At 36.4% G+C, this 17137-nt stretch overlaps 1 protein-coding gene across 1 annotated transcript in view; it reads left to right on the top strand.

Moving 5' to 3' along the window:
- The window catches only part of ARSB (arylsulfatase B), a 62538-nt gene extending 46965 nt beyond the window's left edge, over window positions 1–15573 (top strand). The window contains exons 7-8 of the mRNA XM_058043740.1: window positions 14121–14249; window positions 14794–15573. Coding sequence (XP_057899723.1) covers window positions 14121–14249; window positions 14794–15059 — 395 coding nt within the window. The 3' untranslated portion in view covers window positions 15060–15573. The remainder of the gene's footprint in view (window positions 1–14120; window positions 14250–14793) is intronic.
- The last annotated feature ends 1564 nt before the right edge of the window (window positions 15574–17137 follow it).

Here is a 17137-nt window from a genome sequence, read left to right as displayed (position 1 = left end):
TTTTATATTGTGAAGAGGGAAAATGTTACTTAATTTAACAGTGCTATTCAAAGCTACCTTGTAATTTTGAGCTTTGATTTCCATGAGATTTTTTTGTCTTTGGTGCTTCATAAGAAGGCCAAAGTCTAAGAAGCACTAATGAATATAATAATTAAAGGTTTGTTAATGTACAACAAGCAGTGTCTAAACAAAAACAGTCTTTTCCCAAACAAGATACTCTTATATATACTTTCTTTAAAACAGTCTAAGTGACCTGCTGGGGCTTTCATATTTAACTTTTCCACTATGTTTATGAAGAGTCTAAATGTGTATTTTTGTGTGTATTTTTTGAAAATACAGTAAGTTCTAAATTTTGGCTTTATTGAATGTTACGATAAGTATCCATAACATTTTTTTCCTGCTCGCTTCTCCATCTCTTCCCATTTCTCCATCCCTTCCCAAGATTTTACTTGTGTAAGTAAGAGGTAATTCAGAGACAATACGATGAAGTTGGTTCAAATCATATATCCTATGAAAGAATATTTCCTTAGAAAGAACAGTCTATACATTTGTAACATTATCCAACAAAATTAAAAACAATTGCTGCATTTTTGTGAAAAGTTACTCTAATTTCATTTTTGAGTTCTTTGACTGAGATTTGCTGAAGTTCAGCAGTTATTAATAAAGGCCTTATGATAATTTGGAGGGTATCAAACGGATCATAGTGAGACTGGCATTTTTAGCCAGAGCTGATTATACTTCGGTTGACTGAGCAGTCTGCTGGAGGGGAGCCAAATTCACAAGCTAAATCAGCTGCTGGAAGAATATGAATTGTATTAATGCTAAGATAACAGTATGCTCTTTGCCAAAGCAATAGGGAGAAATTCTTAAAACACCAGAAGGAGTTTGCTTTGTCTTGTGCATTTCTTGATGAAAACTAAGTGACAGGCTGCTGCACAGAATCAAGTCTAGCAAAAGGTAATTCTTGTCATGAAGTTTCCTTTGTATAAAAGGCTAAAACTAAACTTGCAGTATAGCACCACCAAATTTATAGTTAATTCAAGTGAAACACAGTGCAGAGTTTTCTGTTTATGGTCAAGGTAAAATTTTCATTGGGGAATTTTTTCTAGTTGTGTTAAAGACTTTTTCTGCTTCTGTAGCTGTAGAGGAGAGAAAGTTATAAATGGAGAGTTATAAATTTTTGGAGAACAGTCATGTGTCTTCATGCTGTTAGCAAACAAATATGGCATTTTAAAAAACCTTATATTTATAAATAAAGATATATGAAGTCCAAGTTTATCTTCCAACTGTAAAAAATATTAACTGTAACCTTTGTCTTTTAGCTTTTCTATTTCTTCATAAAATTTTCTTTGAAAATGTAGTCTTATCTTGTAGGTGAGAAGTTAATTCATCTGAGTGGTTTAAGATTTTAGGGAATTTAGTAATAAATTATATTACTACATTAGAGAGAGTCCAGATTTTCAGGCTATGTAAGAGACTTGATTCAATATTCATAAGTGGAAATGAAAAATGTAGTACTTGCACTTCTCTTGATATTGTAACCTGTGGTCTAGAATCTATAATAAAAAACTTCAGTCATGTTCAATATATTGTTTCCTGAAATTCAGAAGGGAAAAAAAATATCTCATGTTCATGTAAAGCATGTTGGTGCTTAATTGAAAACATAAAGCCAAGAAATTAAAACAGAATGGAAATCCATTGGCATTTTTGTGACACAATTTGTAGGTCCATACTACTTATATTCTGTGTGCAGATGAACAATGTAGATGGTACCAATTTTTAACTGCTGAAGTGGCCTTCACTAGAAATGGAGTATTATGAAAGCTATTTCTCTGATCTTTTGTTCCTTCATTCAGCTCTCCTGCAACATTTTCTCTCTTCCCCAGATCCAGGTACTTAAAAACTGGGAAATACCAAAGGAAATCGGGATTTTTTTTTTTTTTTTTGTGTACCATTCTGGTTTTTATGGTGTAATGTAGAGACCTGGGATTTAAAGTATTTGTAAAGTATTTGTAGACTGTCTGCAAATCAAACTGTAGGCCAGATCACTTGCAAATGAAAACCACACTGTGCCTACAGAATATTTTGCTTCTTGAATGTTTCAAAAACATGTATATCATTGAAGTAAGATTTACTTCAGGATAGTAGATTGTTGAGAATTCATTACAAATGGTGTACTCACTAACTTTCCTTGCTTTCTTATATAAATTGAAAGTTTTATGTACAAATTTGGTGTTAATGGAAATCAAAATAACCCAAACCCATCCGGTCATGCCATCACTTATTTTCTGTGTTGTCATTAATAATATTTGTATTTATTACATGATGTGAAACATAAAGTACAGACTTCCACAGAGCTGGGGAGAAATCTTTCCTGGAAGATGGGAGGTCACTGTTAAGAACTGTTTGTAACAAAGGGAATAACTCAGTTGGTTAGTGCTCTTGGTGTGGCCTGGGAATTTCCTCAGGGAGAAAACTATTGGACAGTTGGAAAAATGCTGTTGGAGGAAAGTTCAGAAGATGTGGTTGTGGAAAGCAGTGCTAACCACAAAGAAGAGTTACTGGGTGGCTCCCTGAGTTTTACTGCAATAAAGTTATAGTTCATTTCTTGACTTTGTGTTTCCATTTGTGGCTCCATGTTCATGTAAAGGACAAAGTGTTTGGTTACCTGTTACCTGAGGTCTGCCTTCATTCTGCTGTTTCAGTGCTGCAGGGAAATATGTTTAAGTAAACACTGTCTTGATTTTTTAGAACTTCAGTGCATGGTGACATGGGTTTTGGAGCAGGGAAAATTACTCTGGAATTAATTTTCATCTCCTTATCCATAAGGCTCAGTTTTTGGTATAATTCATGGCATTGTGTGTTCCTATTTTCTTAAACTCTTTCTTTTGAGAATTAGTAAATCATGTATTGGCACTTTTGTTTTGATTTCTGAATCACTTATATTTGAGGAGTTGATTGAAGTTTATGTGTTGTTGCCAGAAGTGTTTGTTGCAAATGCAAATTTACAACAAAAAAAAATTTACAACAAAAAGCCTTTCATATGACTGTTTTGTGGAAAACATTTTGTGTCTACTGAACTGTATGGATGAAGGGGAATTTAGCTTCATTTATTTGATTAAGAGGAGTTGGTAGGGTGTAAATTCCTTGTTTGTTACTGCTGATGCTTAACCAGTCTGAACCAGAGCCCAGCAGAATTAATGGAAAGGTTCCCATTTGTTTCAGGGTAGATTTTTTGAAGCTCTAACTGACTTCCCACTGTTCCACAGTTGAGCATTAGTAAGGCATGGGAAGCCTGCCAATCACACAGGATTTGAGTGTATGCGTGTGGTGAGATTTCTAAGAGGCTGAAGACTGCTGTCATGAGGGTAATTTTTATGTGGAATTTGATAATATTTAAGAAAGTTTTTGAATTTTTTTTTTACCTACACTTCTGCCATTGTAGCACAAAAGTCGGGCAAGATGATTATAAGGATTTTGCATTGTCTGTTGTTAGGAAAGTAATCATGTGTGATATTTTTAATTTCTTGGATTTTCTTTTTTCTCTTCACTGGGCAACATGTAAATTAAAATTTTAAATCTTGATAATGGCATCAGATAACTTAGCTAAGAAAAGAAGCTTTTCTTTTAATGGAAGTGATAGGAGAATGATTCAATTGCCATTTTTCTGGCAATACATACAAGATGGTGGATACAATAGGAATTCACTGGATTATTAAAACAGTATGTTGATTTTGAAGATGATAATAAAAATGCTAGAAAATAGTCTCTTTCTGTTTACGTTTCATATATAAGTGAGTTTTGGTTTGCCAGTCCCAGACTTCTGTCTGGGGATCTCCTCTGCGGTTTTTATAGCCTACTAATCAGATCACAAGAGGCAGGGTGACATATACATTACCTTACTATGGAAATAATACTCGTTACTGCTTGTTGGTTTTAAGTCCTAGTGGAAGTAGTCTGCATGGTTTGGTTCAACTATTAAGCAGAATTCTACTCTGCAAGATATATGGAGTTGTTCACTTCTCTCTAATAAAAACATTTTTACAAAATAAGGAAAATTTTTTAATGTCTTACAGTTTAATCTCAGCAGAATTTGAACGTTTAATTTATTGCCTTGGGACTTACCATTGCCAGGTGACACTACCTTTTGAAAGCCTGTCTGTTAAGAGTGAGAGTCTTCAGTGAGATGATAGCCAGTATGCACAAGATTGAATTATTTTAAATTATTTACAATATCTTTTTTTTTTTTGTAACATATGCATAAGTGCCACTTCATTCCCCAAAGCTGCCTGACAGCCAGCGCTAGTTTCTGTAGTTCAGTAGTTTCTTGCTGTCTGCTGTGTGGTGCAGTCTTGTAATGGCTGTGTCCCTCGCTCTTGGGGCTGTGTCTGACAGAAACTCATGATGGGAGCTTCTTGTCATGCCTGTAGCTCTGTGTGTGTTCCTTCAGCCTCTGTTGGTTGAGATAAGCCTGACAACATGAGCGCTTGCAATGGTTCCCCCCAAGAGTCTCTGAACACAAACAGGGCTTTGTTGCATTGCTGTCTGAGTGACAATTGTGCTTACTGATAAAATGCAATCTCTTTTATCACCTTTATAACCTGGAGTTAAGGATGTCAAGGGACTGGCAGCTCAGAGAGTTGTCCTAGCTGTTCTGATAGTTGAGATGTAATTAAAAGATTTTAAAAGTGATAGAATAACAAGGAGATTTTCTGTGAAACATCTCTGGTGTGGTTCAAAAAATAAAACACCAATCCATTTTGTTCAGAAAACATAATGTTGTCCCATTGGAACATGGCCATTTCCAGCCAAAGCAGACAATGAATTTCCTAAGTACAGAATTTATGTCTCACTCGGAGTTTCAGCATGTTTGAGTTTTCCTCACTGTGGCTACATGCTGTGCAGTAGTGCCACTCTGTATTGTAGGTGATATCTAGTTAGGCCAGGTAGAGGCTGAAGTTACCCTGAAAAATATTAAAAACTACCTAGGTCATGGGATTTCACTCAGGATACTTCATGAGATAACTTACTACTTACTATGTAGTAAGTTCAAAGTACTCAAAGTATTTGGCCTGCATGTTTAAATGATATATTCCCTGTCATTTTAAACAATAAAGTTTTGATATATGATTGCATTTGGCCAATGTTATGCAGGATAGGAGGGAGCAGAAGCAACATGGTCCCTGGAGTTCCTTCGAAAATGCAAATTTAATTCATTAGAATGTACATCTACCAGAGGTGTTCTACTCACAAGGGATTGCATACCACCTAACCTTGCAAGTGGTTTCTGAACTTTCTCAGTCTTGTTTTTGAGATTGGAAGACCAAAACTACAATTTTCCAGTTGCATGGGGCTTTTTGCTTTGTTAACAAGTCCTTTTCTAATAATTCCTTTCACTCAGTTCTCTTTTTGTACAACACTGACATAATTCTCGAAAAGTGTCAGCTCAATCTGTTGTGATTCCAGGGTTTCACTCTTGATTACGAGAGTCACAAAGTCCATCATTTTATATGTTTATATGAATTTCAGATTATTTTTTCACACATGCATCATTTTACCTATAATTTTTTTTATGTTAAAAATCACTAACTATATTAATGCCTACTACCCAGCCTCATAGAGGCCTTCTGTCATCCTTCGCAGCCAGCTTCTGGTAACTTGTCATCATTCACAGACTGTTGTCTCACTGTTCATTTGCTTTTCCAGGTCATTTGGAATATGTTTAGTGCTACATGTGCCAGCACAAATTCCTTTAGGAAACCAGTGGTGGTCTCTCCAGTGTGAAATTGAAACTGGTTTTGTTTCCTGGTTTTTTAGGTGCTTTTCTATCCACGTGAGAATCTTTCTCTCTTTTCCTATTGTTGCTTAGTTTCTTGAACTACATGGTCATGTGGTATGAGAAGTAAACTTTTGCTCTATGTGGATCCTGTTATCTGTTATTCAAGTACTGGAGTGGAGTAACCAAAAATGTTCTAGGGAATGTTGCATAGCCAGACAAAATTTTGTACTGAAATAGTCATCTTGAGAACTACAGAGAAAAATTTTAGTAATAAGGAAATATCTAGGGAATTTCTTTGTGCAGTAGACGCTACAAACTGCAAGGCTGCAAACTATTGAGACATTCAGCGTAATATGTCCATACACTTGTGTCCCTGGAAATAATGATGATATTTCTACTTGGGCTGAATGCTCTTTAATGTGATTTACACCTGCAAAGCAGTAGCACCTGTTTACTATTTGTTCAGATGTATTTTTTATTTAGACTGCAAAGAGTGTGAGCCACCTAAAATCTTAATTCACCCTGGGTTTGGTGGCTTTTCTTAATACAGACTTTTCAATCTTTGCTGTCAAGCAGGTTGCAGTTAAGCTTGGAGCCTTTTGTGTTTATTTTCCTTGTCATACTGCTGCTACATTATATTATCAGAAATAGAAGTTTAACTACAGAGAATGCTGATATTTTTCATTTTTCCTTTGGGAAATGTACTGAGAAAGGTAGATAACTTCTAACATCCTTGTTTTGCGGATGAAGAAATAATGGTAGAAGCTTCATTTGCTTCTGTTTTCCTTAAAGGACACTGATTATATGCAGCTGCTTATAAAAGAATGTTTTTGTTACTGTGTAGGATATTGGAAAATTGTAGGCATGGCCACTCTGATATTCACTTAGCTGTTCAGATTACTCTTTGGTCAGGGCTCTGGCTCACAAATAAATAATAAATTAACGTTCCTTTGTCTTTCTCCAAAATTGTTCCTCAGTACCCAACATTGCCTCCCCACATGCTTGTATTGTAGACCACAGTGTACAGAAATACAGCATGCTTCAAGCATTTTGGGCACTTTAAGTTTTGTGGTCAGGACCTTGCTAAGTGGCATGTTAGAGAGAACTGTGTACTCTTTGATCTCTTACCAGCCAAGAAAACTTGTTCTCAACATCAGTCATTTTCATCATCTTAATCATACACTGAAGGGAGTATATTTTATTTTTAGATGTACTTTCTATTTATGTTGCCATACTTTTAAGTTTCTACCAATTGCTTGAGCTGGTCTCAGTGGATGAAAGAAGGAAAGCTAGAGGAATGGGAAGAGTAATTGATCTATGTTTATTAGACCTGCAAAATACCATTAATATTGATATAGAATATGTATAGTCCTTCTTTAAATCACGGCTGAAGATTTACACTTTATTTAGTTCATCTTCTTCCTTCTGACAGTTAAAAACTAGATATCAATGTTTGAATGGGTGTACACTTCTGAAACTAATTATATTTAATAAAATGTTACCAAAAATTTGTGTTTTAAATTAACTTTAAAAGCAAGCCTTTATTTAAAAAGCAGGTCAGATTGTACGTTTTATTTTCTTTGATTTGTGAATTTGCACAATGTGGGTGGGGACTATCCTCAACCGTTTTTATAAATAACAGTTACGTGGTACTTGGACTATTTGCTTAGCAAAGTAAAAAGCAAAGAATTGAAGTGAATCATAGGAAATATTTGCAAAGAAACTTACGGGTCTGAATTTTCCAGCCCTCCTACCATGTTGCAGTGGCTTTTTGCTGTTGCCTGTACTAATTTTGGTTTTAGTTGCATTAGGAAAACTTTTTTCTATTATTTGCTCTTGATTGAACATTAAATATTTTAGAGATTATCAGTGAAACTGTTGAAAACATCAAAAGACTTAAACAGATAAACAAAGTGGATTTATAGTCTCCACACAGGAAGATGAGAGCTTCTGATAGGCACCTAAAGCTGTAAAATGCAGTAAAACTGGATCAACCCTTCTTTTCTTCTATTACCATGTAGCATTGCAGGCATGAAAGGATGATGAAGTTGTTTTGGTTTGCAGCAGTAGAAGAAGAATTTAAAAGGTTTTGAGTTGTACAGAAAATAAATGGATTTCAGACATTTTTGTGATTTTCATGGTAGTCAGATAAATTCATATTTTTTAATTTTAGATAAGTTTCTGGTAGGTAACTAGGATTATATGAGCCAAGAAACAGATGATTGATTCTCAAGCATACATTGATCAGAAGGGTAGAAATGTGAAAACATTTTGCTTCCTATTTTCCACCTCCAGAAATCATTGCCCAGTTGGATAGATGAACTAATGAATTAAGCAGAAGGCTGCTGTAAGTGTATGCAAAAATATGCAGGAAGACAGTTTTTTTTCCTGGAAGAGCTACCCTCCTAACATAAATGATTCTTAAGTCAGGAGTACACATGGGATACTGAATGAGGTCAGAGAGCTTTTATGAAAGGTGTGGAGGAATAAAACAGGGCTAAGCACATTGCAGCATTTTTTATGATCTTCCCTATGCTTAGGAAGTGAAGTGAAGTGCAAAACAGATTGCCAGGCCAAGTAAGAAGTTTTGGTTAACCTTTTCTGTTTTATGTTGAATCTTCTGTTAGTAACCTTGTCTTGGGACACACCTCAATATGGCAACACCTGTCATCTTGTAACATTTCTGTAAATTGTAGGGACTTTTCTAAAGTTTAAAATGGTATGAATAAAGGAGTAAATACTGTAGTTGTCAGATTCTGATTTCAATTCTGTGAATTGTCAGATTCTGTGAATCCATTATTTCAATTACTGTCCTCTTGATTTATGTTCTGGTGTAAGTGAAAAAACAGCCCTAAGGAAATAACTGACCTATCTGCACACACTGATCTGTGCATTGGAAGTCATTGCTAGTCCAAATTAATATTATCATTGCTTTATTCTACACCTCCTTAAAGAATAGCACTCTAAGTAAACTAGAGGATGTACTAAAAATTACTTATGGTGTTCATGGATTTGTGAAATCATAGTTAAACCTGAATCTGAGTCATATATACATAGGGAGGAGGGCAACCAAGGTGCAGGAAGACTTCAAGTGCAAGACTTGGGATGAGTGGCTGAGGTCACTTTGTTTGCTCAGCTTGGAGAAGGCTGGGGGTGACCTCAGGGCAGCCTGCAGCTTCCTCAAGGGGGAAAGCAGAGGGGCTGGTGCTGATCCCCTCTCTCTGTGACTGCTGACAGGGCCTGAGCAGGTGGAACGAAACTGCATCAGGGGAAGCTCACACTGGGCATTATGGAAAGGCTCTTCACCTAAACAGGCAGCCCAGGGAGTGCCACAGCTCCATGCCTGTCAGAGCGCATGGAGCATTTGCGTAACTGTCTTGGTCACAAGGTTTAGTTTGGGGTAGTCCTGTGAGGAGAAGAGAGTTGGAGTCTATGGTCCGCATGAGTCCTTTTCTACTTGAGATATGCTATGGTGCTGTGATAATCTACTTAGTTTTGGTGGAAATTTTGACCCTTTCAGTTGGATAGCTGAACTAATGAATTAAGCAGAAGGTTGCTGTAAGTATATGCAAAAATATGTAGGAAAACAGGGCTTTTTTCTGGAAGAGCTGCCGTTCTAACATAAATGTTGTTTTAAATCAGAAGTATACATGGGATACTGAATGAGGTCAGTTGTATGTACATTCATACAACTTTTATTATATTAATCCTTGCATACAGGGATTAATATAATAAAAGTTGTATGAATGTACTTCCATATAGCACTCTTTTGTTAATTTTTTATTTGCCTCTTCTGAACTGAAAGTAATTTGGTAGCACATCTTGTGTAAGACCATACCAAAAATCTGTCCAGTTCATTGTCCTGAGAGTAGCAGTTATATAGCACAAAGTACATGAGGGCAAGCACATAAATACACCTCTCTTGTGTGGCCCCCATGGCCTGCTCTTAATCTTTAGGCCGGGATTTTGGATGTAATAATAATTCTTGAGGGATTTTTGTTCCACTTTGTGAATCCTTTCATTATGCAACCTGCATTAACTTTTGGCACCCGCAGCATTCCATGTAAAGGAATTCCACACCTGAGTTTGGTTTATAATTAGGAAATATATATTATCATTTATTTTCAATACATGACATCTTAATTTATTCAATGCTCTTGTTGGGAAAGACTTGTTGTTCCTTACTCAGGTTCCCCTGGCCACGCGATTTCTTAGACCTCTGCCCTTTCTCTTGTCTGTTGACATTTTTGAGGATAAAGAGTCCTATTTACTCAGTCATTCCTCACATGGAAATTGTTCCATAGCTTTAGTCTTCCTTGTCCCAGGTCTTTGTATCTTGCATGGCTTTTCTGTGTCTGTTTCATAACATGGGAGCCAAAACTGCACAGTGCACCATGTGAGGCACAAGAAGGATCTCAGTGGAGGCATAGTGTCCTGTTTGTTGCCAATTTTAGTATTGGGATTGCTTTTCTGGACAGCCTCTGTACCATACTTGTTCATTAAAGGTAAAAATTTGCAACAAAGTTTAAAGGTTAAACTTTGCAAACACTTCCCTAAATAGCAGTAGCTAGTTCAGAGCACATGCTGTTATATATGTGGAGTGTTGGCTTTTCCCCGCCATCTTCATTACTTTCCCTTTTGTTGTACTTATATTTGTGCATTAGCAAGACTTAGTGCACTGAAAGATTGGTCACTTTTCCAGGTCCAGGATATTCTCTGGTCAACAGTCAGGATATTACTTATGTACTTATCAAGTAGTAAATTTTCCAAATTTCTGCCTGAAGAGTAGCCATGGAATATTCAAATTATCAAAATGGCAATTATTTCTGCAAAAGTAGCCCACATTTTGACTGATGCTTTCTGAGCATCTTGTGTAGATTTTTCAGAGTTAATGACATTGGCCTTTGAAAAAATTAAGTTTCTTGAAGTCGCAGGTTAGCTGTTGAAAATGACATAGGATTTTTCATCCTAATTTGAAATATATATGTGTATAGAAACAATGTATGATAACAAAAGTAAAACAACTAAACTGAAGTTTCTGTAAAGGGCAAAGGGCCAGACTTCCAAAGTATTTACTTTTGTGGTTAGTGAGAGTTGGCCACCTGAACTCCTTTAAAAATCTGATCCTGAAACAATTATTAAGCCTGTCAATACAAAGGATATCTGGAACTATGCTATAAACTCCAAAATCATCTGCCAAGGGCAATGTCTTCTGAGAGACATTTATATCTCTTTTACTATAGAGATATAAAAGCTGTTTGAATACTAATTACTCTGAAGTAATTAGAATAATTCATTTTAGCATTAAATATTTGAAAATAAATATCTGAATGAAAGGTCACTGCTTTCTTAACTAATACAAGTTTTGTCGTTTCCCAAGAGACTACTTAAAAAAGAAATATAGCTGCTGCTGAGGCTCCAAAGCTGAGCTTCAGGAAACAGTAGTTTCTGTTTGACAATAATAAAGTTCATGGGAAAGGCTGTGAGACTTTCTTTCAAGGTAAAAACAAAGGCTTATTTCATTAGCCACTGATACACTGATCCAATAGTAAAAAAGTAAAATGTTTAGCCTCTACACAGGCAAAAGCATCACATTTTTTAATATATAAATCTGTAAGGAGAGTATACAGACCTATGAAGCCTGGCTTAATTACAGAGCTTAGTAAAAGGCATCTGTCCTTTGACTGCAGAATAGTCCACAGGGCCGTTGTTCCTGTCAACCATAATGGAAAAAAATAAATAAAACCTCCCCCACAATATAGAACAAATGCAGAAAAAAACCTGCTTCGATGTTATGGGAGTGAACATCTTGTCTTGAAAAGGAAACAAAACCAATATGACTTTTTCAGTCTGCGAAATCAGAAAAGCGATCCCTGTAAAAGAAGAGAAGGAGGAAGATGGGTAAATGCAGGAGGAGGAATATCTGCAAGTCATAGGATGGGAAGAAAAGAATTCATATCAAGCAAAATTTTTATTATATACTTACAATACTTCTGTGTCTGGTGCTTATGTAATGTAATAAACTGACAGTCCTGTAAGTATCCTTGTAGAGAGCATCTGAACAAACGTCAGTCTGTGTTCCATGACCAATACATCCAGTCAGATGAAAGTTGACTTGTACTGTCTGGAAAGCAGCGCACTTCCCTGAATAATAGACAGTATATTTCTTTGGCACAAAACAAGTGCTTGCAATGGGTGAATTAACCTGACTGACAGAGTTCTGTTTATAACAGCTCAGCATGAGGGAATTTATCCATTTTTCTTTAAGAAAGTTTGCTGTATTTCACAGTATTTCACCAAATAACTTTAGCTTCATTCTCTGGTAAAAGCATTTTTTTCATTTAGGAGTATAGTTTTATTACCTGGACCAAATCAGAGTGTTTAAAAACTATTTTATCTCCTTGAATCTTATTTTGAGTCTCATATATGGCATTCTAAGGATATTTTGCAAAGTATATCTAAAAATACAATCTTTCATACCATTTATTTGAAATGTTTTAAATAGTTTATCTTGTCTAATGTTGTAGTTCCACATATACTGTATGTAGCTCATCAAGGAGAAGCATATTCTTCATGATAAACTTTAAAATCAGAAATGCAGCTTCACATAATTTTATCTTTAGACCAAGCCTTGACATTGTAGTTTTGAGACACAAGGTTTAAAAAGCATGATTCTCTTTTTTTGACCTGCCGAATGTCTTTCATCATGCTTAAGAAAGTAAATGGCAAAGGGGAGTAGTCGAGGAGGAGTAGCAAAGCAAATGACAGAAAAACACATAACACAATGATGTTGAAAAGTAAGCAGAATTAATCTTTAAACTGTTTCATATTTTCTATGGAGATCACATGGCTGTGTGAGGATTTATCTTCCAGAAGAAATTCTGCAGGGGTTACTTAGGAGGTTTTCCTTGTTTTGAGGTTTATTTTCTATTTTAGATCAGCTTCAGTGCTTCTTGATCTAAGATGAGCTGAGTCTTCCCCAGTCTGTGTATGCATACTCCAAAAAGTAGCCCTTTTTATATCCTTATTCCTCATCCTATATCCTTACAATCTGGGAACATTATACAAGTCTGATGTAGATGGGGAACTTGGGTATGCACAAATCTGTTTATTAAAGAAAATAAACTCAAAGTGTAAAGTCCAGCAAGAAAATAGAAACTCTGCAAATCCTTCTTAAAAAATGGAGAAATTGTGTCTAGCATTTCCTTTCCCAAATTTCTGTTTTTCTTTCCATTAGATGTGTATTTGCTCCCCTGTGTTCTGCAGAATTTACTCTTTTTAGAAATACCTAGTTCTGCTTCCTATTGGCTCTTACATGACCGTTGTAGATCTCATGGATTCTCATAAAAAAATCTGTCAGCTGAGTCCTTCAGATTCCCTAAACTGATTGAAAACCGTCTCCTTTGGAAAGAAGCTAGAAAATCAACATTGGTTTTTCTCCATCTTCGAATGTGTCTTCTAGTCTGATTAAAGTTGCCTTCTGGTAGTCATTGGTAAACTGTTATCAGCTGATACAGTTGATATAAGACTTCTAGATATTATGTCTTGAATGCCTATTTTATTTAGGAAGGCTGACATGGAAGTTGGTTTGGATGCTCCTGGGCTGTCTGTCTGACTTGCTTCCTGCCTGTTGGTTTCAATAGCAAAGTGGACTCCTAATCATCCCTGGACAATTCATTTTAATTATTTTTACTGTGCTCCCTCCTATGAGGAGCTTCAGGTTCTCTATTGAGAGGGAATGTGTGCATAGTTGACATTTCAGTTTTCAATAGTGTCAGAATATGGGAACACATCATACACAGCTCCTCCAGAGACAGTATGAAGATGTGCCAAAGAAGAAGCTTGCTGATTTTTGTGGATGCAGCCAGCTCAGCCCAAAGGGACAGCTCTCTGTTTTGGTCAGAACCTGGGACTTCTTCCCTGAAGTGACCTAAGAGAATTTTCAGTAGTAACATTGACCTCAGGAGATCTTTTGATCCTATATTCCTCCCTGGAAAAAGATTCAGGCACTTTTATGACCAAATTTAGCAATTCCAATTTTGAGTGTTCTTAATACAGATACATGAGATACGCATATAATACCTGTGTACAAAATGAATCCAGTTATTTGAACTCAGCTGTGACATTTTACTTACCATTCCACTGGCAAGTTTTTAAAATGGAGTTCAAGTTCAGAGTTAAATACATCCATTGATTCATAGCACAGATCTTTGCATATATATACAAGAAATTATCCAGTAAGGAAAAATAAATGGGAGATACTGCTTTCTTTTCCAACAGAGTTCTAAAAATTACCTCATGAATATGCAATATTCCTAACTTAGTTTATTGTTTGATTAAGGTCTTGGCATTGATAAGAGGACATCTTTACCACAGAGCAATTCTTCTCCTTGGGATGATTCACTTTTCAATATATCCATACATGCGGCAATAAGACATGGAAAATGGAAGTTACTAACTGGATATCCAGGTAACAAAATACCTCCTTTTTGTACAGTGTATCCTATCTCCCACCCACCACAAACAATTTAATTTTGTTTCATATGTATAGAAATTCTCCTAACTTCTTGGGTTTTTGACCCCATGCAAAGATCTAGAATGAGCACTTCTAAAATACAAACTATGCATTTTTTTCATTTTCCAAATATTTTGTCTGCAACTTACTTAAACTGTAGGGAAAAAACTTCTAGAATATCTCAAGTTGGAAGGGATCCATAAGGATCATACCATCCAAAAAGAAGGACCACTGAATTAATTAATTGATATGAAATAAAGTTACATTGAATTTTGGATCTCAGTGGTGCAGTGGTTTTTTGCATAAATGAGACTCCTATTTAGGTAGCCCTGCACTAGAGAGACTCTGGTGCAGAACTAAAGTTAAGGTCTGCAGCAACTGTCATTGTACAGGGGCTTGTCAAGAGACCTAGTGAATTAATCAATTGTAGCAAAACTGTGTCTCCACACTGCTGCTCTGTATCTCAGAAGTGACCCTTGGTCTGTTCCTGTTCCTGTAGGCTGCAGTCATTGGTTCCCTCCACCATCCTTGTACAATGAGTCACAGATTCAGTCGTCTGAGCCATCAACAAAGAGACTTTGGCTGTTTGATATTGTTCATGACCCTGAAGAGAAAAATGACGTGTCTGAAAAATACCCTCATGTAGTGGAAAAACTGCTCTCACGGCTTCAGCATTATCACAAACGTTCAGTGCCTGTGTTCTACCCTGATGAGGATCCTGCCTGTGATCCAGCAGCAACGGGGGTTTGGGGTCCTTGGGCATAGTGCATTTTGCACCCTGCATAAAACCTCTGTAGCAGAGTCTGGTTTATGGACTCAGAGTCCTAGTGACATAGTTTGTACTGTCTTTAATGAGCTGTTGCTAACTGTGAGCTTATTCTTTGAATAATTCAGTATTTCTTATTCTTGATCTGTTGGGAATCTTATTTCAGTCTTTTCCCACTCTCTCATTCCCAACAATTATATGTGAAATGTTTGGGTTTTTTTTTTTAATATTCTTTGTCTGGAATATACTCCTAGTGTAGAAGATAAACATTGCCTCCTTCCTTGAAAGAAATTGAAAGGAATTGAATTCCTTGTCAGGAATCATGGCAGCAGGGACATCCATAATTAATTAGTCTTGTGGAGTATACTGAATGCTGGTTTCATGTTTGTCCAGAAGACAAATTCTGCTGAAAGTTATTATAAATCTGTATTGGCATAAAATTTTTTGCCTTTTGCATGTACTTCCATCCAGAAAAGGGAAGAGTAAAAAAAGAAAACCTCATAAATACAACAACATCTCTATTTTTTGTTACTTCTAATGTATCAAACCAGAGTAGAGAGTGATGATAAACTGGAGTGCAGGGCTGTCAGGTAGAAGGATCTTGACAGGCTGAAAAAATGGGTGAATAAAGATTTAATGAATTTCTAGAGTTGTAGTTGGGCTGGACGAGCTGCATTCAGGAGTTCAGGCTTGGCCATGACCAGATGGAAAGCATTTTCATGGGGAAAACATCTAGGCATTCTTCTGGACAATAATTAGGACAAGAGTTGCCATTTTCTCTCTTGGTGAAGAAAAGTAACTCATTGTTGTTCCATATAAGAGAATGTAGCAGCAGTTAGGGGTTGTCTTAATTCTCTTCTATCACTGCTACAGCACAGCATCATATTTTGAGCTTTCCTATACAGGAAAAGTATTGGCATGTTGGAGTTAGTTCAGTGGAGAACTATGAATGTCATCATGGGAAGGGATAAAGAAATGGGTAAGTTTATGGTGGTGAGAAGAAGGGAAGTTGCTACCTTCAGCTGCCTAATGTGAGAGCATAGAGAAGAGGAAGTAGGACTCTTCTCAGAGGCGCACAAAGATGAAAAGCACAGAGGGAACATGTGGAGTTCCAATGCAATATAAGGAAAGGAAAAAAAATCACACCCTGAGTTTAATTAAATATGGGAAATGTGGCAAGCCTAATCCTGGGCATCTTCAGTCTTTGGTTGGAGAAGATTCTGAACAATTCTATCCCTGAAGCTGGATCAAATTTGAAGTTGACCTGGTTGGCAGAGGTGATGAGGAGCAACCAGTGACCTCCAAAGGCCCCTCTCTGCAAGAATTGCTCAACGATTCTGTGATGAACAAAACCTTACTTTTATTATCTGCCTGGTAAGTACCCTGTCTTTATTACCACAGTGGAGTCTGTTTTCATCCTGAAGTGGGCTCAGAGCCATGAAGAAACCAAGCCAAGCAACATTTCTCAGTTAGTCATCAAATTGATGCAAGATAACCTGCCAGCTCTCTATTAGTGTCTCAGACCCTGAGTTCTGGTACTGTTTCTCAGTGTCCTTGGCTAAGTTCTCGGGATGCAGAGCTCAATCTGTCATCATCTCCAGAAAGCAGGAATCTAATTGCCTTTTTCCTGGCTCCAGGACCAACTCATATAAATTGCACTAAAATTTTGCAAAACTTCCCAATTTTCTCTTGGGAGACTTATGCTAATTGTTAGCAAATAGATTAATGAAGAGAAAGGCTTGAAAAAAATCTGTGCATTAAAAAAAAAAAGATGAAGTCTGAAAAAAAAGATGAAACAAGAAAACTGAAAATGCATATGCTTTCTAATACAGCTGATTCACCACTACACTGTCTTAAATCAAATCTTGAGAGCTTGTCTTTTCTAGCTTTGATGTTTTTTCTATGAGTGGAAGTGAAGATAAAATTCTCCAGAAACCTGTTCAGCTTTTTATCTTTCTCCCAAAGAGTTTTATGTTTCTCTTGCTCCTTTGTCACTTCTGCTCCTTTATATCCGTTTTTTTTCCTATTTTATTTCATTCACTATCTTCAGCCTTGAAGACAAAGAGAAATGTAGGTT

The sequence above is a fragment of the Melospiza georgiana genome, chromosome Z, assembly GCF_028018845.1.
Source record: "Melospiza georgiana isolate bMelGeo1 chromosome Z, bMelGeo1.pri, whole genome shotgun sequence".
Taxonomy (NCBI): Eukaryota; Metazoa; Chordata; class Aves; order Passeriformes; family Passerellidae; genus Melospiza; species Melospiza georgiana.
The sequence above is the reverse complement of the archived record's forward strand: the minus strand, read 5'-3'. Positions and strand labels throughout refer to the sequence as shown.